This window comes from Sceloporus occidentalis, unplaced genomic scaffold (assembly GCF_023333645.1).
Source record: "Sceloporus occidentalis isolate IW3139 unplaced genomic scaffold, rSceOcc1.0.p SCAF_3, whole genome shotgun sequence".
Lineage (NCBI taxonomy): Eukaryota > Metazoa > Chordata > Lepidosauria > Squamata > Phrynosomatidae > Sceloporus > Sceloporus occidentalis.
Genome location: NW_028316983.1, coordinates 121685044 through 121706806, shown reverse-complemented (window position 1 = coordinate 121706806; position 21763 = coordinate 121685044). Strand labels below are relative to the sequence as shown.

The 21763-nt window shown below is 44.8% G+C and overlaps 1 protein-coding gene and 1 pseudogene across 7 annotated transcripts in view; one reads left to right on the top strand and one right to left on the bottom strand.

The window, feature by feature from the left end:
* LOC149316677 (dynein axonemal heavy chain 2-like) overlaps positions 1 to 3856 on the bottom strand; it is a 122985-nt gene extending 119129 nt beyond the window's left edge. For 3 of the 5 annotated variants that reach the window (XM_089516012.1, XM_089516016.1, XM_089516015.1), the window contains exons 1-2: positions 3747 to 3823; positions 813 to 958 (exon numbers count right to left, since the gene is read on the bottom strand). In XM_089516012.1, the coding sequence (XP_089372138.1) occupies positions 813 to 942 (130 nt within the window). In that variant the 5' untranslated portion in view covers positions 943 to 958; positions 3747 to 3823. Of the gene's footprint in view, positions 1 to 812; positions 959 to 3374; positions 3514 to 3746 lie in introns of those variants that run through there. The other 2 variants (XM_089516014.1, XM_089516013.1) reach the window with 2 other exon arrangements.
* Positions 3857 to 12072: 8216 nt separating this feature from the next.
* Positions 12073 to 17376, top strand: LOC149316676 (T-complex protein 1 subunit theta pseudogene; annotated as a pseudogene). 2 transcript variants are annotated; one of them, XR_016280711.1, is made up of 2 exons: positions 12073 to 12154; positions 15540 to 17376. The product of XR_016280711.1 is annotated as a T-complex protein 1 subunit theta pseudogene, transcript variant X1 (transcript). The 2 variants fall into 2 exon arrangements; XR_016280712.1 differs by having other exon boundaries at positions 12074 to 12158.
* The last annotated feature ends 4387 nt before the right edge of the window (positions 17377 to 21763 follow it).

The window sequence follows — 21763 nt, the reverse complement described above, 5'->3', positions numbered from 1 at the left end:
AATGCAACATACAGTGCTAGCAGAGGTCAAAGAGGGTGAAGGTGGGCATACAGACAAAGGGACTTTCTACTGAATTGGCAGAAGATAGTCTGAGTCCCTCCTGCACCTATTGGCAGAGGGTGCAAGAGGGAAGTCAGGTCACCAAGAAGACAGAGGCAGTGTCATGGTGAGAAACTGATACCTCACCAGTAGTTTTCCAAAATTCTTCAATAACCACCCTTCTGCTTGCTACCCTTCCCACAAAAACACCTGTGTGTATTCTGTGCTTTTAGGCTCACGCCATACACACAAACAGAAAATAAAAGCTTTGATAATGGACATGAAATTCAGCACTCTAAGGAGTTTGGCTTTCTTTCATTCTTCCTTTCTTTCTTTTTAAAAGCATCTTAGCCTTTGTGCCTCACAAGGCAGGTTTGATTGAAGGTGTGAGAAATGTCACACGACAGTTTGGGGGCTGAGCAGAACTTGTTGTGGTTGGAAAGGGGGGTGTTCAAAGAGCCCAGCCTCTCCCCTCCTGCTAAGAAAATCATTCAAAATGCAGACCAATGTGGGCAGTGTTGGCTGGCTTTAGCCTTCAGTTACTCAGGTCACAAAATGCAACCTCATAGGGCTGAATCTGGACAGCTTTGGTGAGCACAAAGGATATGCAGCCCTGCCTCAGGAGGAATCCTACCCACACAGTGCCTAAAAGACATCACTCCAGTGCCAAAAGCCTTGTCAAAAGCATCAAGGACTCCTGGGAGGAGGGATCAAAGCCAGCTCAGAAGTGGCAGAAGTACTGAGATCAGTAAACCTGAATTTTAAAAAAATACCAGGAGGTTCATCATCAGGAACAACTGGCGGCAGGGGAGACTCGGTCTTTGGCACAGGTGGGCCTGGTCCACGGCCAGCACTCCGTCGCCCTTTCTTGTCACCAGATGCACCGCGCCGTCGAGTGCTCATCTTTCACCAATGGAGCCTGTAAGAAGCCGTATGCATCATGAGAAAACACAAGGTGGACATGGGAAGAAATGATGGGCAAATGATTGGGAATGAGTACAGAATTTGGCACGGCCATTTCCCCAACTCCAACATCCACAGCATGATCCAATCCTCTCTCTCTTTCCTGTCTCCTACCGTCTATCCATTTCCTCATTTCTCCTAGCCTGTTTAGAGGTTGGCCAAATGTGGCATAACCAAGTTCAGAGCTGGATCTAAAACCACATTCATTTATGCAATTGATACAGCAATACAGAACCTTTAAGAATATAGATACAAAGTTTAAAAAACAAGCAATTAAACCATTTTAAAAAGTAAAAAGCTTTACACCTTAACATTTAAAATGTATTTAAAAACTTGTTCTGCTTCCTCACAGTTTCACACAGTTACTCTCAAAGGTTTGCATACTGATATTCCAGATGAACCTGGCTATGTCTCTGAAGTCGTTCCCTACAAAAATCTCATGGGGAGGAGGCCTTGTCAAAGGCCTTACTGAAATCAAGATATGCTACATCCACCACATTCCCTTCGTCTACCAAGCTAGTAGAATCATAGAATTATAGCACTGGAATAGATCCCAAGGGCCATCCAGTCCAACCCCCTTCTGCCATGCAGGAACTCACAATCAAAGCACCCCCTAACAAAAGGCCATCCAGCCTCTGTTTAAAGACTTCCAAAGAAGAAGACTCCACCTCTGTCTGAGGCTGCATCTTCCACTGTTGAACAGCCCTTACTGTCAGGAGTCCCTCCTAATGTTGAGGTGGAATCTCTTTTCCTGGAGCTTGCATCCATTGTTCCGTGTCCTTATCTCTAGAGCAGCAGAAAACAAGCTTGCTCCATCCACAATATGACATCCCTTGAAATACTTAAACAGGGCTATCATATCACCTCTTAACCTTCTTTTCTCCAGGCTAAACATACCCAGCTCCCTAAGTCTCTCCTCATAGGGCTTCTAGATAAATAGGCTGCCCTCCTCTGAACACGCTCCAGCTTCTCAACATCTGCTCCGCTCTGCTCTGGGACCAAAACAAACTCCAACTCCCAGAATTCTATAGCCTTGAGCCAGAAAGAGTTAAAGCGGTGCCAAACCGGGTTATTTCTCCAGTGTGGATGAGAGGGACTATCTGTTCTCTTGGCCATCCTCCAGAAAGCATCCTCAGTGCATCATGACTGCTAAAAAATTCTCATTATTAATGTTATTATTAGATCTCACTTTCTTCAAAGGGCTCAGGACTGCGTACAAAAGGGATTTCCCTCTCAATTCTCTTCTCCCGACAACAGCCCTGTGAGGTTGTTGCTGTTGTGTGCCTCGAAGGCATTTCTGACTTACGGCGGCAACCCTAAGGCAAACCTAGAGCTAGTGTTGCATAATGGTTTGAGCATTGGACTAGGACACTGGGAGACCAGGGTTCGAATCTTGGCTTAGCCATGGACCTTGGGCGAGTCACACTCTCTCAGCCTCTGGGGAAGGCAATGGGGAAATCTGTGAAGAAATCTGCCAAGGAAATCCCTATAAGAGGGTCAACACAAATTGGAAACAACCTGAAGGCTATCACAGGGCTTTCTTGGCGAGTTTCTCCAGAGCAGGATTACTATTGCTATTGCCATCCTATGAGGCTGAGAGAGTGTGACTTGACCAAGGTTTTTTATGCTTAAGAGGGGTGTCTCCAGAGTTTTAGTCCAGCATTCAAATCCACTACGCCACGCCTGGCTCTCCCTGTGAGGTAGGCAGCTGAGCCGAAGAAAGAGTCAGGAGCTGTTTTTAAAGGGTTTTTTGGGCACGAACAGACAGGCGCAAATAAAGCTGATTCAGGGCACTTCGGAGGTATGCTGTTTAAATGCTGCATCCGTGTCTTCTCAAGTCCCTAAGAGGCCAGAAGCCACACCAAAGCCATGCTCCGATTCTAAGGACCGGAGCACAGCTTTGGCGCAGTATCTGGACTCTTAAGATACGTGTGTCATTTAAACAGCATACCTCCAAAGAGATCCAAAGGGTTAGGGGCACAAGACCCCCGTGAATATGGGGAAAGCGCAAATAACAAAAACACCATGTTTTTAAATGAGAGGACACCTCTCTAGGAATCTCTAGGTCCTCCAGTGCAACTCTGTGGTCAATATCTGCTGGACATTGACTACAGAGTTGCACTGGAGGATCTACAAAGGCCTAGTAGAGTATTCTCTCTAGGAATCTCTAGGTCTTTCAATGCAACTTTTAGCTAAGGTTGACCATAGAGTTGCACTGGAGGACCTAGAGATTCCTAGAAAGAACATATTAATCAAATCCCTGAATAATTAAAGCCACACATTTGGAGGGATGAGTGTAATAGTAATAATAATAGTAATAATAATAATGATATCCCCCAGTTCCATGGCTGAGATTTGAACACAAGACTCACCAGTCCCAATGCTGTGGGAAGACTTTTTTTGGAGCGGACTACAACTCCCATGGTCCCCTGGCCAGCAGGGCCACACTGTGCTGGTGGATTCTGGGAACTGTTGTCCAAAAAAAGTCACTTCTCCCAGCTGGCTCTCAATTGTCCCTTAAAGCCACCGTCCCCGAGGAGAGCAAGTGGGTTTGAGGCTGCTTGCGTGCACGCGCGCGCTCCAACAAGCGCCCGTTTCTCTCCTCCTGCTGAAGGGGGGGTCCGGACCCCGGATCCCCCCCCCCTTGGCTACGCCCCTGGTCCCCATTTCCCCCTCCCTCCACCAGCCACCCCCTTCCCATAATTCCTCCCTCTCCTCCCATTTTGTGCCCCCCTAAAACACACCTTTCCCAACTTCTTCCTCCTCAAACTCTTGGCCGCTGGCAGAGCTCCGACCACCTACCAACGTTGCCACGGGCAACGGGGCCGCTTACTGGGCGGGGAGCGAGGGAGGCCGGGGGCCAATGGGATGGCGAGGAATCAGGAGGGGGAGGAGCTGAGGAGGAAAAAAAAAGGGAGGAGTTCACATCCTGATTGGTGGTTGATGTTGGGGGCGGGACATTCGGCGAAAGGGTTGAGCGGGGTGGGTGGGGCTAGAGCGACAGTTGGGAGTGACAGTTGGGAGTGGGAACGGGGAGGTTGAGGCGCGTGAGGATTGGACGGGGGGAGGGACCAAAGTGGCGGTTGGTGGGGGAAAGGGGTGGGGCGGTAAATGTGTGGGAGGAGCTTAATGCCCCCCATAATCTCGAGGCGGAGGGAGGGGAAAGGCCTGTCGATCATAACCACCGGCTCACCGGATTGGATAAATTTTGACTCCGAGGCGGGAGTTAGAGGAGTTTGTTAAAAGGAACAAAGAATAAGAGTGTTGAGGTTTTTCTGCTCAGGAAACAAGACTCTGAGGAGACTCAATACTGTGAAAACAATGTAGTTTGACACCACTTTAGAGTGCTGCAGCCCACAATTTTTTTATTTATTTGTTTATTTACCTCATTTGTATGCCACCTTTCTTCCAGGACAGGACCTGAGGCGGCTTTCAGAAATTAAAAAAAGTTTACAAAAAGGTTTAAAATCAATTTAAAACCCCCACATTAATACGCTATGAAACCATTGCTATGGAGTCCTGGGATCTGCAGTTTGACAAAGGTCTTCAGCCTTCTCTGGCGCCTCACAGAGCTACGAATCCCAGGATTCTGTAAAAATGGCACCATGGCGGTTAAAAGTGGGGTCAAACTGCCATGTTTCTACAATGCAGATGCACCCTCAGATCCTGAGCAATACAGAATTTCCCCCAAAGAAGCATACAGTACAGGAAAACTATATATGAACGATCAAGTGAATTATATCTATATTAACAATAAAAGAGGATGTGTGCCTTTCTCTCACTGCCCATAGTCCCAATACTATGAAACCTACACACCATGGTTGTTGTTGTTAAACACACATTACTAATTTTTATCCATTTAAGTGTACAGTTGGCCCTTGGTATCCGCTGGGGTTTGGTTCTAGGACCCCACTAATGGATATCAAAATCCGTGGATGTTCAAATCCCATTAAATGCTCTGGCATAATAATAATAATGTTCTGTCCCTCATATACAGTGGACCCTTGCTATCTGCAGGGGTTTGGTTCCAGGATCCCCCGTGAATAACAAAATCCATGTCTTCTCAAGTCCCATTAAATACAATGGCATCACAAAATGGTGTCCCTTATATAAAATGGAAAAAAATAATAATCAAGGTTTGATACTTGAAATTTATGCTTTTTAAAAAATATTTTCAAGCTATGAATGCTTGAATCCGTGTACAAAAAAAATCCATGGATAAGGAGGGCCAACTGTAAAATGGCAAAATCAAGGCTTGCTGTGAAGTCGAAAGCTTTCATGGCCGGCATCCATGGTTTTTTGTGGGTTTTGGGGGCTATGTGGCCATGTTCTAGAAGATTTTCTTCCTGACATTTCATCAGCATCTCTGGCTGGCATCTTCAGAGAATGCTTGCCTGCAAAAAGTGGGTATATATATAGTTTTTTGTGGGTTTTTTGGGCTATGTGGCCATATTCTAGCAGAGTTTCTTTCTGAGGTTTCGCCAGCACCTGTGGCTGGCATCTTCTCTGAAACGTCAGAAAGAAACTCTGCTAGAACATGGCCACATAGCCCAAAAACCCACAAAGCTATGGATGCCAGCCATGAAAGCCTTTGACTTTACATTGGGTATATATATATATCTATATCTATACACACACACACACACACACACACACTGTGTGAGTCTGAGAATGCAGGAGTGATTTGCATGTGTCTTGTTCTGTGTTAATGACCGGCCTCAGGCTAATGCAAAAGAGGATTAGTGTCTGCTAATTGGTGATCATTATCTGCTGGGAAACCCCTGACTCTGAGTGGTTTCCCATTTGCATTTGCTGAGTCCGTATTTTGCTATTCTTCAGGACTGGTAGCCAAATTTTGTTCACTTTAAGGGTTTCTTCTTTCCGGTTGAAATTGTCCAGGTGTTTATGGATTTCAATGGCTTCCCTGTGCATCCAGACATGGTAGTGGTTGGCATGGTCCATAATTTCAGTGTTTTCAAACAGTATTTTATGCCCAGGATGGTCTGTGGCATGTTCTGCTACTGCTCAAGGCTTGCTATTTGAAACGGGAACGGCCGACTGTATCTGTAGTTGAAACATGCACTACCATCTTCATTCACTAGGTGGCAGTTTTCCTGAACCAGTGCATAGATTTGTTCTTAATAGCCTCTGAAGTAGGAATGGCATAGTCCAAAAAACACAATTATAGGGCTGACCCCATTCATAAGAGGCAGGCAACACTAGGGGTATCAGTGCTTGTAGCTTCAGTTAGTCAAGGTGGCTTGAGTCCAGCTTTGACAACTGCTTAACTTTGTCATTGTAAGAAACTACCGTAAATTCTGTGCTTGTCCTGGGTGAAATTCAGCACCCTTTTGCCACTATCTAAGATCCTAAATTTGCAAGTAGTTACATCAAAACAATGGACACGTCTTCCAATAAACTATACTGGCAAAAGCTGATAAGGAAGCTGGCCTACTCACTAAGTGGTATGTATGGCGCATGTATGAGGCGCCATAGCAGAGCAAATGTTTTTAGAAATGTCTTGTCTCTGTGGCCACTTTCTCTCTGCTGCTCTGTGCTGTTATTGGGAGCCATGCTGGCATGCCACGTCAAGTGGCTTTGTGTGGCGTGATCGCTGATGGAAGACATTCAACCCTAATGGATTACCGCACTTTGTATGAGACCACCTAGGAACCTACACTGAGTCATAGCAGCTGGAAGCTGGAGCCATTTTTGTATTTAGCAGTCTGTGTGCAAGAAAGAGAAAGAGGGAGAGAAGCTGGAGAATAACTGTTTAAGACTGGGGTGCATCTAATAAAGCTGCTTAACACCACTTTAAGTGCTGTTGCTTCATCCTATGGAATCCTGGGATTAGTAGTTTTGCAACATCATTACTCAAAAATGGTGATGCCTCATAAACTACAAATCCCAGGATTCTGTAGGATGAACCCATGGTAGTTTAGAGTGGTGCCAAACTACATTGCTTCTATACTTGGACTAGCAGATACCTGGGTTGCCAGTTCTTGAAATGAAATTCAGATGGAGCTTGGAGTGGAGCTTACTGGGTCAAGACAGTCCAGAACCTGTCTGGGAAGAAGGCAGGAGACAGTGTTCTATTCATCTAAAGCTGCATCTGCACTGTAGAAATAATCCAGTTTGACACCATTTTATACTTCCACAGCTCAGTGCTATGGAATCCTAGGAATTGTAGGTGAGACATTAAGCCTTCTCTATCAGAGAGAGCTCTGGTGCCACAACAAACTACAGCTCCCAGAATTCCACAGCATTGAGCTATGGCGGTCAAAGTGGGGTCAAACTGGATTATTTCTGCAGTGTGGATATAGCCTACTTTCTCTTTTTAAAATAGAAAATAGTTTTACTTCCTTTTCCCCCCTTGGAAATTCATCTAAACACAGAGCAAAGCGAAACCCAGCTGTTTATACACAATATTTAAAAACAAAAGAACGGTAGCGGCTGGTGGCATCCATGTCAGTGGGGCAATGAATCCAGCTTTTTAGACGGAACTTGAAAGGCCCTGTCCAAAATAACAAACCCGACTCTGGAGGCCGGTCCATTTTCCAACCTGGTTATGAAACCCTTTGGGTGACTTTAGGCAAGTCACACTCTCTCAGCCTCAGGGGAAGGCAAGAGCAAACCTCTTATGAACAAATCTTGCCAAGAAAACCTTGTCATAGGCTCACTTTAGGGTTGCCGTAAGTCGGGGATGACTTGAAGGCACATGACAGCAATAACAACAAACAAGCTTCATTTATATACCGCTTCCTACCGCCTAAGCAGTGTCTAAGTGGTTTACAAGTGTAAGCTAATTTGCCCCCAACATTCTAGGTATTCATTTTAGCAACCTCCTCAGAAGGATGCAATCCTGAGTCAAGCTTGAGCCCCTTTGCTGGGTCTTGAACTCACAACCTTGTGGTTTTGAGTGAGTGGCTGCAGTACAGGCATTTAACCACTGCGCCACCAGGGCTCTTACTCTGGATTGGTTTTTGTGGGTTTTTCGGCTAGGTGGCCATGTTCTAGAAGAGTTTATTCCTGATGTTTTGCCAGCATCTCTGCAGATGCCAACCACAGATGCTGGTGAAATGTTGGTAATAAACTCTTCTAGAACATGACCACATAGCCTGAAAACCCCCACAAAAAACTATGGATGCTGGCCATGAAAGTCTTCGACTTCACAAAAAAGGTATTGCTGTTTGGTGGATTTTGGATGCTGTTGTACCTGGTTTGTATGGTGAGCCATGCGAGTGCAAGGAAACCATCCTAGCTTCCGGGAGGCCTTGGAAAAACGGGCGGCATGCAAATGCTTCAGAGCGAAAGCCTTGCCAGCCTGTGCGAGACCTCCTCGCCTGGCTTCTCTGTACTCCCCCACTTGCCTGTTTGGAAGAAGAATCCATTTGGAGTCTCATTATGAGCAACACCCCTGGCTTCCAGGTAGCAGAACATCCTCAGCCACTGCCAGGAAGGTAGATTAGCTGGCTTTCTGCGCAGCCTTATCAGCCCAGGAGCCGTCAGTGGGCCGGGATTATAAGCAGGTTCCCAGCGAGCCCTGTTATTAAGTCCCTATCTCTTGGTTGCCACCACCAGTAGTTGAGGTGGTGGTGGCACGCTTTGATAGACGGGAGTTGGCGACAAAAGGGAGAAGGCAACCGTGGCTCATCAAGGAGGAAAAGTGGCAATTAAAAGCGGGGAAAGGGAAAGGATACTAGAGGGGAGAAAGAGCATTTTTCTTGTACGGTTTGCCATCTGTAAGGTGGCACCTGACAGAGGTGACCAGCCCCACAAAGAAGCCAGGAAATGCAGCATTCATGGCATGTGGTGTTATATTTCATGAAGTCACATGTTGTTGTTGTTGTAGTAGTTTAAAAAATAAGTTTATTTATAAAGAGTTGTGGCTGTGATTTTCATGTTCCTGGGCAGTGAATCCGATGCAGGTTGTAATGTGAACTATAAAGGACCTACCCAAGTTGTTGCATATGTTTTAGGGATTGTCGCTGTTGTTGTTGTCATTGAGTGCATTCAAGTCATCCCTAAGGCGACCCTATCATAGGATTTTCTTGACATGTTTCTCCAGAGGGGATTTATCATGGCCATCCTTTGAGGGTGAGAGAGTGTGACTTGCCCAAGGCAGCCCAGTCGATTTCCATGGCTTAGCTGGGATTCAAACCCTGGTTTCCAGAGTCAGGTTTATTGTTTTGGATATGGCCTTTAAAGTGCAATCTGAAACCTGGAATGGATTCATTATGCAAAGGGATCTTGCAGCACCTTTGAGACTAATTCTGTGAAAGAGGTTGTAGTATGAATTACATGAGCTGCATCTGAGGAAATAATAATAATAATAATAATAATAATAATAATAATAATATGGTTTATTTATAGCCTGCCTTTTCATGAGGGAGTAGACTCACCCGTATGCATCTGCACTGTGGAAATAACCCAGTTTGCCACTGCTTGAACTGCTGTGACTCAATGCTATGCAATCCGAGGATTTGTAGTTTTGTGAGACATCTAGCCTTCTTTGTCAGAGAGCTCTGGGGCTGCAACTAACTACAGTTCCCAGAATTCTGTAATATCAAGCCATGGCAGTTAAAGCTGTGTCAAACTGGAGTGTTTTTACAGTGTGGATGCAGCCCAAGTCTGGAAAGGTCATGTTATAACTTCTTTGTCACAGTTAGCCTCAAAGGTGTTTCAAGATCCCTAGCTATTTACTCAGGATCTGCTTGGAACAGCAGTCTGGTCACCCCCTTTGCCTCACTTTCAGGATGACCAGATGTCCTCCTTTTCTAGGATATGTCCCACATTTCCACCTTCTGTCTGGGAGGAATTTCAAAATGTCCTCCAGTTTGAAATGACTCAGAAGCATGAATTTATATTTAGATGCATATTTTTAGCTTTTATTTAGTAATGTCCTACATTTGGGGGTGTCTTGTCCTCTTTTTCAGTCAGGCCATCTGGTCACCCTGCTCACTTTTCACATGCATGCACACTCACACTTCCAAGCCTTTTGTTATAAATTCCCACCCACCCACCCTAAATATTTTCACATTATCATGTGAAAGAGAGAGGGAGCGAAAGAAGGATGGGAGAGAATAGAAATGCATCAGGAGAACATCTAAAAAGAAAGAGAGTGCACAAAAGGGTGGGCAAGTGTTCCCTGACCCTGGCAGTGTACTTCTAGGAGAGAGGGCTTGCGGGTCAGGAGGTCAGCTTTGACCACGCGGCCGAAGCAAAAGAAGCCAGGCCACGAAGCAAAAGAAGCCAGGCCACGGTTTTGATGGCAAAAGTGGAGCTGGAGGTGGGGGAAAGCAACATCTCCAAAGAGGAATCTGGGAGAACCCCTCAGCCAGGAAGGCAGGGAATAATGAGAATGCTGGCCCAGAACGAACCTGAGCCAAGCTTTCCAACATGGAGGCCATAACTTACCTGAAAGAAGGATGCATCTGCACTGCAGAATTAATGTAGTTTGACATCACTTTAGCCATCATGGCTCAAGGCAATGGAATTATGGGATTTGTAGCTTTCTGTGCTATTTAGCCTTCTCTGTCAGAGAGCTCTGGCACCACAACAAACTACGAATTGCAAGATTCCATAGCATGGAGCCATGGAAGTGAAAGCACTGCATTAATTCTGCAGTGCAGATACAGCTCAACAGTCCCAAAGTATGATACTCTTCAATTCAGTCATTTTGGCTTTGAGAGAGAATCCATGCTTGATTTGCCCTCGGACCCATTCATTTTTCTTTTTAGCAGTCCAGGGTATCCGTAGAACTTTCCTCCAGCATCACGTTTCAAATAAGTCGATTCTCTTCTCATCAGCTTTTTTCACTGTTCTGCTTTCTCAGCTGAACATAGAAATCGGAAATACTATAGTATGGGCAATCCTGACTTTGGTATTATACACCAGAGAGCAGCAGTTGAACCCTATTTGTTCAACTCGTATGCAAAAAACATAATAAGAAAAGCAGGGTTAGACTCAGAAGAAAAAAGAAGAAGATAGGAGGAAGGAACTTCAACCATCTCAGATTTGTGGCTGACCCCATGTTACTAGCAGAAAACATCATAGACGTGAAATAATTACTGAGGAAGGTCAAGGAAGATAGTGCAAAGACAGGATTGCTGCTGAATGTAAAGAAAAAAATGACCATGATTAACCCAAGATAAAGAAATTCAACCTAGATAATGAGAAAATCAAAATAATTAAAGTTTCCCATGCCTTGGATCAAACTTTGATCAGAAAGAAGTCAAAATAGTTAAAGATTTCCCATGCCTTGGATCAAACATTGATCAGAACGGAGACTGCAGTCAAGGAATAAGAAGAAGACTAGGAATGTGAAAGGCAGTCATGAAAGAACTAGACAAAATCCTAAAATGTAAAGATATACAATTGAGCCCTAAGTTGGAATTGTCCAAGCCATCGTATTCCCCATCATCATGTATGCTTGTGAGAGCTGGACAGCAAAGGAAATGGACAGAAGGAAAATGAACTTGTTTGAGATGTGGTGCTGAGAAAAGTGCTTAGGATACTGTGAACAACCAAAAAACAAACAAATGGGTCCTTGAACAGATCGAACCCAAAATCTCCTTGAAAGCCAAAATGATCAAATTGAGGCTGTCATGCTTTTGCTACATCATGTGAAGACACGGATCACTGAAAAAACAATAATGCTAGGGAAGGTAGAGGGTAATAGAGAGGAAGATCACATGCCAAATTGATAGATTCAATCAGGGAGGTCGCAGACATGAATTTGCAGGACCTAAGCAGGGCAGTGGAGGACAGGGTAGCTTGGAGATGTCTCATCCACAGGGCTGCCCTGAATCGGGGTTGACTAAAGGGCCGTGAACAACAACAGCCCCAGCAGTAGCAATGGGTGACACTGGAAATGGATGTTGAGACTGATGATGCCACACTGAGGAATGAATGCATTTTGACGCCACTTCAACTGACATGGCTCCATCCTATGGAATGGATCTCCACATACAGCTCATGGCTTCAAAGGCTGGCCATGGCTTCTCCCTGGCCATGAGAATGTGCCACTGTGACATCACTTCCTCCTCAACTTCTCGATCAGAGCGACCGTTTACTGGTTGCTTCCTCCCTTCACATCCTGGTATCTCTCAGGTCTTTGGCATCTCGACTGGTCACTTCTCAGCTGGCTTCAGTAGGTTTGTCCTCTTGGCACATGGAAAAGGGGTCAAAGGGGCAGCTGAATTTGGATGCATACTGTCCAACTGACCCAATAACGGCAGGGACATTCCAGTTAATTCTCTCAGTTTCTTTCTTCTCTTTCCTTTTTCTCCCTTTGTCCTCAGCTTACTTCAGTTGCTGCAAACTGAACTCAAAATGTAAAAGTAGTTTGCACTAAATTAACTCAACTGGCGTGTAGAGAGGAAGGGGCAGGAATTGACTTTCTCAGTAGGCTCAGGAAAAAGCAAACTGCTGTAGCCTTTCCTAGCTTTTTCATTCTTCCTCATTAATAATGTTTGCTGTCCTGACCACAGTTTGCTATTGCATAGCCAAACAGACCCCCATTTTCATCTGTAAACTGTTGGAGAGCATGTAGATGTGTTCCCCAGACAATCTTAAACTCCTGAACCTTTCTAAAAAGTAAAGCAAGTAACCATTGGTGACACTAATTATTAGTTTATGGGGCAGTGGAAAGACTAAAAGATTAATCTTGAGGCATTAAGGAAATGTTGGCTCATGGATTTTTCTTAAGCCCAGATCATCAAGGTGGGGCAAAGTGGCATGAATGTTCGCTCTCTGTGGTATCTTTTCCTTTACTGATTGTTGTTGGTGCCAGTTCTGGTGATTTAGCTAACTGCCTATCTACAAAATGAAACAAAAGGTCTCTGCCCCATGGGGCTAACATTTGGAAAGACCACACCACAAGAGAGAAACAGAGGCAGCGGTAAATGGTGGAAGGTTGTGTTAATATAAAAAATAATGGCTAGTTTTACCATCTTGTTTAAAAAGTTTATATACTGAATTGATCTTCATCATATGAGCGTATAAACAAAGCAAGCAAACTAAGAAAAAACCAATAAAACAAGACAACATAAAATACAAAAAAGTAGATAATGGCTAGAATCTTCTTGGTGAACTACTCTGCAGTAACTATGCCAGTGTAGGCGGTGGCGACAGAAGGAAAAAGCTGCGGGCACAGCAACCGTGAAGGAAGGAAGGAAGGAAGGCAGGCAGGCACTGGAGGAATAGGCTGCTCAGAACTGGCAGGTTTTTGTATGCCTTCCCTCTACCATTTTCCACAATCTGGGAGAAAGTGTAACTATTTGCATATGGACTAACAGTGTGTACTAATAATAAGATACTAATAGGGTGCCTGCCTATGGCTTTAAAGTAGGAGAAGGGAAAGAACCATAGAATCATAGAGTTGGAAGAGACCACAAGGGCCATCCAGTCCAACCCCATTCTGCCATGCAGGAAATCTAAATCAAAGCATCCCTGACAGATGGCCATCCAGCCTCAGTTTAAAAACCTCTAAGGAAGGAAATTCTATTACACTCCGAGGAAGGAGTGTGTTCTATTGTCGAACAGCCCTTACTGTCAGGAGGTTCCTCCTAATGTTGAGCTGGAATCTCTTTTCCTGTAGCTTGCATCCATTGCTACGGGTCCTGTTCTCTGGAGCAGCAGAAAACAAGCTTGCTCCCTCCTCAATATGACTTCCTTTCAAATATTTAAACAGGGCTATCATATCACCTCTTAATCTTCTCTTCACCAGGCTAAACATCCCCAGCTCCCTAAGTCGTTCCTCATAGGGCATGGTTTCCAGACCCTTCACCATTTTAGTCACCCTCCTTTGGACACATGGCTCCAGTTTCTCAACATCCTTTTTAAATTGTGATGCCCAGAACTGGACACAATATTCCAGGTGGAACCTGACCAAGGCAGAATAGAGTGGCACTATTACTTCCCTTGATCTAGACACTATACTTCTATTGATGCAGCCTAAAATTGCATTGGCCTTGTTAGCTGCTGCATCACACTGTTGACTCATGTTCAACTTGTAGTCTACTTCATACTTGTAGTTTTACTTCATACGTAAAAGTTTTTCGTTCAGCCAGGTGTCACCCATCTTATATCTGTTCATTTCATTTTTCCACCCTAAGTGCAGTACCTTACATTTCTCTGTGTTGAAATTCATTTTGTTAGCTTTGGCCCAGCTTTCTAATCATTAAGGTCATTCTGAAGTTTGATCTTGTTCTCTGGGGTATTAGCTACTCCTCCTAGTTCGGTGTCATCTGCAAATTTGATAAGTATACCCCCAATTCTGTCATCCAAGTCATTGATAAAGATGTTGAACAGCACTGGGCCCAGGACAGAAAGCTGTGGGACCCCACAATCCTCAAAAGCCCTCTGAACCCCTCCCAAATGCCTATTATTATTAATTTAGTTGTATTATTATTATTATTCCCTAGCAATTTTAAGGCACTTTTCCAACCAAAAGTACCCAAGAGCATGTACAGACACAGCAGCTTGCCTTTTTAGCCTCCCACACTCTCCAACTTCTCTGGAAAGCCACTGTTTCTGCTATTTGTTGGGCCATACATGTGCCAGGATGCAACAGTGCAACCGGTGGGGGGACATCGAAGGGGAAAATTGGCCGTATTGCTTTTAAACTACTGTACTATTAATACATTGGCTTGGGACCTTTACATGCTACACAATTATAGTACTACAATTCTATTTTAATTGGCACGATCCCGTGAAATCCTAGGATTCATGAATTAGAGAGTGGTGTTTAGAATGATAAGCCAGAAAATTCTAAGGCATCACCAAACTAGAAATCCCAGGCATTCACAGGATGTTGCCATGACAGAAAAAAAGGAATCTCTGGGCCTGAACAGACAGGACTGGAGCATGGCTTTGGCATGGACTCTGGACTCTTAGGACGCATGCATCATTTAAACAGCATACCTCCAAAGTGATCCGAAGCAGCTTTATTTTGGCCTGTCTGTTCGGGCCCAGAGTTGCTATAATATATCTAGTGTGAAAAGGATCCTGGTTAAGATAGGACAAGCTTTCCCAATCTGAGACCCTCCAGCATGGTTGAACTTTATTCATCTATTTATTTATTTGATTTTTATTTATGAAGTACAGCTTGCCATTGTGGTGATGCCAGGGATGCTGGGAGTTGTAGTCCAAGATATCTGGAGAGCACCAGAATGGGCAAAACTAGAGGAAATTATTGGGGTGGGGGATGAACATCAAGCCAAAGTCTTTGTGGATCTGAAAGGAAGTCAGAGAGGTGGGATCAGGCATGTGTGCTGGGAGACAATTCCAAATATAAGATGGGCCAACAAGAGAGGATGAGCTGAATTATCTAAGTGAATAGGTGATATCTAGACCTTGGAGGGTGGTAGAGCTGGATGAAAAGGATCACTGATGGTTGTTTTTATCATACACACATCCCAAAACTGGTGTGTGGACTTGCTTTGTGCTTGTTTTGTTCCTCTTAAATCCTGTCATGATGATGGCACACATTCCAGCTGTCATTGTAGATCTTCCCACTGCCACTGTCTCCACAGGTTATGGCTGCACATGTTCCCATGGCTCCTGGCCTTCCACAGATGCTCAAGGCAGGCGTGAAGTACTTCAGCGGCCTCCAGGAAACGCTCTTCAGCAACATCACAGCCTGCAAAGCTTTGGTGCATTCCTTGCGTACCTGTTATGGTCCATTGGGCCACAACAAGCTGGTGATCAACCATCTTGGCAAATCATTCCACACCTCCCACGCTGCCACCATCTTGCGTGAACTGGAACTGGAGAACCCTGTGGCTTGCTTGCTACGCTCAGCTGCCGAAACACAAGAGGAGGAGACGGGAGATGGCACAAATTTTGTTATCCTCCTGGCAGGAGCACTTTTGGAGAATGCTGAGAAGCTGCTACGATCAGGACTGCCGGTGGTCCACGTCCGGTCTGGCTATGAGATGGCTTGCAAGGAAGCTTTGCGCCTGCTGCCCACACTGGTGTGCCACATGATGAAAAACCCACGTGATGAGGATGAGGTAATGTGGATCCTGCAGGCCATTGTGGGCAGTAGAATCTTTGGTCACCAGAAGTTCTTGTCCAAATTGGTAGCCAAGTCCTGCATTTTGGTGCTGCCTCCAGACAACAACACCTTCAACCCGGATCTCATCCGCATATGTAAAATCCCAGGGGGTGACATCACCAACTCCTGCATAGTGGCAGGTATGGTCATCTGCACAGAAGCTGAAGGAACAGTCAAGCAGATGGAGAGAGCTCATATAGCGGTCTACTGTTGCTGCTTTGGCCCACCTAGATTGGAAGCAAAGGGCACAGTTGTCTTTGGAAATGCAACAGAAATGAAGGTCTATACCAAAGGAGAAGAGCGGCTATTGGAGCAGCACATTCGGGGCCTTGCCAAGGCTGGCATCAATGTGGTGGTGGTCGGAGGAAAGGTGGACGATTTGGCGCTCTTCTATGCTAACCGGTACAGGATACTGGTGGTTCAGCTGACCTCCCACATGGAGCTGCAACGTCTGTGTACAGCTGTGGGAGCCACCTTATTGTTCAACTTAGCTGTGCCATCCCAAGAAGAGATTGGGCACTGCCGCCGTGTCTACATGACCGAAATCGGCAGCACCAACACAGTCATTTTCAGTCAAGATGACACCCCTTGCCCTGTCGCCACTATTGTGCTTAGAGGAGCCACCAAGGATATGCTGGACTGCTTGGAAGAAGCCATCCGTGATGGAGTCAACGTCTACAAGATTTTGGGCAATGATGGGCAACTGTTGCCAGGGGCCGGTGCCACAGAGATGGCACTATCAGTGCGACTCAATACCCTGGGGATGTACTACCCAGGATCTGAGCAGTATGGGGTCTTGGAGTTCTCGCAAGCATTGAAAACCCTCCCAGCCACCCTGGCTGAAAATTCAGGTCTCCCAGTCAATGAAGTGATGGCAAAGATAGAGGTGCAGCAACAACTGGGCATACAGAACACTGGCATCAACTTGGCCGTGGAGGAAGGTGGCACAATCGACACTGTCAAGGAAGGCCTCCTAGATCCATTCTTAGTGAAACAACGAGGCATTGTGTTGGCCACTCAGATGGCAGTCACACTCCTGGGAGTGAGTGAGGTCATTGTAGCCAAGAAGAGTGGAGGACCAAAAGTCAGAGAGGAAAATCCCAACTGGGACAAAGAACCAGATGCATTAGATTGAGAGTGGCTTCCCTTCTCCCTAAAGATTATGGGGACCCTCCTATAAATAAATTACAGTTCAGTGTGGCTGAACTGGTACGAATTGGTATGAAACAAGCCAAGGCTCTTGGGCAAGTGGGCAACAGCAGTACTGTCCAATGGCCAGGAGTGTGTGCATGTGTGCATAAAATAAACTTTAAATTAACACAGTTTCTGAGTTCCAGAAAAATTCTTCTGGTGGGAGTGGAGAAATCTGTATTTTCTATATATTCTGCAAATTTCAGATATTTCTGGAGATGAGCCTAAATGTAGTACATCGAAGCCCAGCTTTATGATCATATGAGACCATGGCTTCTGTATTATGTTTGCTCTTCACCTGTCTTTCAAGGAATTTAGGAGCAGAATTGCTTCCATTTTCTCCCTCTCCCTTGGCCACTTTATGAAGTAAATGTACCTCCCATTTGTCCCTATTTGGTGAGGACAATCCTGATGAATCCTTTGTTTTCTAATACAGTAAGCCCCTGTTATCTGCTGGGATTTGGTTCCAGAACCCCTGTGAATAACAAAATCCATGGGTGGTCAAGTCCCATTAAATACAATGGCTCAATAAAATGGTGTCCCTTATGTAAAATGGCAAAATCAAGGTTTGATACTTGGAATTTATACTTTTTTTAAATATTTTCAAGCTGTGAATGCTTGAATCGTTTGATAAAAAATAAGTGGATAAGGAGGGCTGGCTGTAAAAGCAGGAATTCACAATAACGCCAAGAATGGCAACATTTAAGAAAGAGCAAATTCTGAGAAGGCGGGGAGGATAAAGGAGTGCTTACCCTCCAGAGTTTCACTGCCAAGTTCATCCCCAGGTGTGCCTGGACCGAATCCAATTATTACTCAGTAGTACTACACTGAAGACTGAGAGCCAGCATGATGTAGTGCTTTGAGTGATGGACTAGGACTCTGGAGACTAGGGTTCAATGCCCAGGGGAAGGCAATGGCAAACCTCCTTGGACAAATCTTGCCAAGAAAACGCCATACCTTAAGGTCACTATAAGTCAGAAACGACTTGAAGGCACACAGCATACACAACATAGTACCACACTATGGCCCTGAATCTATGGAAGTTATGTAGGTGTTGACTTACTACGTTTCGCTGACTCAGTGGGTCTTCTCCACTTCAGACTAACAGCTAGATTTTGCTCTTACTTTGGATATGATAGAAACACAAGTGTAATGCTATACTGCTGAACACCAAAGTCAGGCTCATCGATGCCATGGTATTTCAGCTTCTGTGTATGGATGTGAAAGCAGGAGAATGAAGAAAGTAGACAGGGAAAAACATGATTAATTTGTTATAAGATGCTAGAAGAGAATTTTATAGCTACTATAGACCACCAAAAAGACAAATATATAGATCCAAGAGAAAATCAAGCCTGAATTAGATGCTAAAATGACTAAACTGAGACTGTCATACATTAGACATACTTTAGATAGCATGACTCCCTGGAAAAGGCAATAATGGAAGGCAGCAGGAAAGAAGGGAGAACACATTACAAACAGGGTTGTTTCTGTCAAGGAAGCCACAGCCTTGAGTTTGCAAGACCTGAGCAAGGGCAGCTAAGAGGATGTCTAAGGCTGTATCTGCATTGTCGAATTAATGCAGTTTGACACTGCATTAACTGCCATGATTCAATGCTATGGAATGCTGGGACTTAAAAATGTTTTGTGAGATATTTAGCCTTCTCTGCCAGAGAACTCTGGTGCCACAACAAACTGCAGATCCCAGGATGCCATAGGATGGAGCCATGGCAGTTAAAGTTGTGTCAAAATGCTCTAATTCTGCAGTGTGGCAGCAGCCTTGGTGGTCTCTCATTCATGGAGTTGCCATAAGTTGATGCTGATTTGACAGCAGATGAACAACCACAACTAGAAATGATGGAAACAGCAATTCAATGTGTCTGAAAGCCACTGCACCACCATCACAGCCCAGAGTTCTGCAACAAGACATGGTTCCATTTGCGTTCTTCTTTTCTCCCAGGAATGTGCAACCAATGTGCTAGAACCAACCAGAAATCAAATTCTTTGGCTTACTCACCATGCAAAAGCAATGCCATATCTTTTTGTTGTTTTTCCCCCTTTCCAAAATGTTCCTCATTGGAAGTGGAGCTGGGTGTTGATCTCTAACAGGAGGCAAGGAAGACGGGCGTCTGTGCCTTTCATCTCCCACTGCCTGCGCATGGCAGCCATTAGCAGGATGCTATGGCAAGCTGCACCTGCAGCCATTTGGCACAGCCATCCACGAGCAGCAATTGGTGCGCACGCTTCCCCCATCCAGGCGTAATTAACTAAATGGCCCGCAAATAAGGCCCATCTCTCCGTAATCAATTATATTAACCCCTGTCAATTTGCAAGCAGGGAATGGCATTTGGACGAGAAACCAGTGCAAAATAGACTGATATGGAAGAAACTGCTGCTCCACATCTGCATATGCCCGACCAAAGTCCCCACAAAAGGGCTAAGCAAGGTGAGTCATATTGACCCCCACAAAGACCAGTTCAGCTGGAGGTTGGGAAAGAGACACCACAGAGTCCAGCAAGACAGGGACACTAGGATGGCAAAACTGGCAACGATGTGGCAAAATTGGACCACCAAGGCTGTGCCCAGAGTATCCTGGCCCCACAGTTTCCCTGTTTCCGCACTGTTACTATACCCTCACTTTCTGTGGCAAGGAGGCTGTCTACATCTACCACCGCTGCAAGTCACCTGTTCTGAAGTCGGAACAAAATGCCAAGGTAATGGTGACGTGTTGGATGCCTCATTCTGACCTCAAAACAAGTGACCTGCAGCTGTGATGGATGCACCAAGTGTCTCAGAGGGACACACATGCACAACCTGCGCACTGCAGAAATGGAGAGCTCTGGATCAATAGGTACATTTTTTCAATGTGTTTTAACCTTGCTTTGTCCTGACTGTGGTGCGAGACATGCTGGACATTGTTCAGACTGTCCATACTAGGACTGGGGTTTGGGCCACATGCTTCATCCGACTAGGATGACACCAGAATGGGAGAGAAATGGGCCTTCTGGTTTGTGCAGAAAAGGCCCAAGGTTCCTATGTGGTTGCGCCTCCTCATGTGCTATCAATCAAAAATATACTAAAAATGATCAAGCACTAAGACACATTAAAGTAGCGCTTATCACTGAGCCCTTCCAGGAATAAGAAAGGCTGCCTGCAATCTATTCTATACTTAACAGTAAGCTACACTGAATACAGTGTGTGCTTATAAGAGTCTTCATATTTAAAGATATTTCCATGATAATAGGTGGGAAAAATAATTTGCTCTCCTCCTGGCAGTAACTGCAAGGAGGCAATATTATGAATAACCTGCCTACCAATGTTGAGCGCCACCCCCACAACCTTAAAAACCGTTTCAGGGTCCCTGGAGCAAGATCCTCTCCTTCACAAGCGCCTTTGAAATAAACAGGAAATATCCAAGAATGTTAGTGAACTCTTGCATCACTCCATTCATCCATCACTTTTTATACATTCCCTCGTTCCCAAACTGGGACTCAAGGCCTCTTACTAGGGGAAATTACAAGGGGGTGCTGAAAAGTTAATGGCCTGACCAAGACATGAAACTTACATACTTCTCTACATATTAAGCCAAAGGTTTAATGCACTTGGAACATCATTTCTCATGTTTCCTTTAATCATCATCATCATCATCATCATCATCATCATCATCATCATCATCATCATCGTGCTGATGATACTTTTGAGACTAACTGAAAGAAATTGGCAGCATGAGCTTTCATAGACTAAAGTCTACTTCCTCAGATGCATTTGGTGAGGAAGTAGACTTCAGTCTACAAAAGTTCATGCTGCCAACTTCTCTTTCAGTGAGTCTCAAAGGTGCTACAAGATCTCTCTACATACTGATGCTACAGAGTAACATGGCTATAACTTTCGATGATGATGATGATGATATCTGGTCACTGAAATATTGCTGGGCTGCTGCTATCACCTCTGAATCTTAAAAAAAATCCTTTCTTTCAAACACTTTTTAAGGTTTGGGTGGTTTATTAAATCCCAAATTCTTCAAAACATTGGTTATCTTACCAGCTTGGTGAGCAGGTGCATTGTCCTACAAAAAGTGAACATCTTTCTGCAGTTCCCCTCATCATTTTTCCTTCAATGCCTCCTTTAATCGGCACAACTTAGAGTAGTATTCCACATTAACAGTTTGGCCCCTCTGAGGATAGTCAGTCATCAAAATACCTTTCTTGTCCCCAAAATCTGTGGCCATGACCTTTCCTGCTGAACTTTGAGTCTTGAATTTCTTTGGCTGTGGGGAACCCGAGCGTCTTCACTGCAAAGGCTGTTGTTTGGTCTCCAAATCATAGTGATGTAGCTATTTTTCATCAACAGTGACCACTTGTTCCAAAAATTATCACTAAATTGCTGAAAATGCTGCAAAATCATCATGGAGGCACCACTTGATTTCATTTCTGGTCAGAGAGCCAGCATGGTGTAGTAGTTTAGCATTGAACCATGAGTGGAGATCAAGGTTTGATTTCCTGCTTGGCCAGT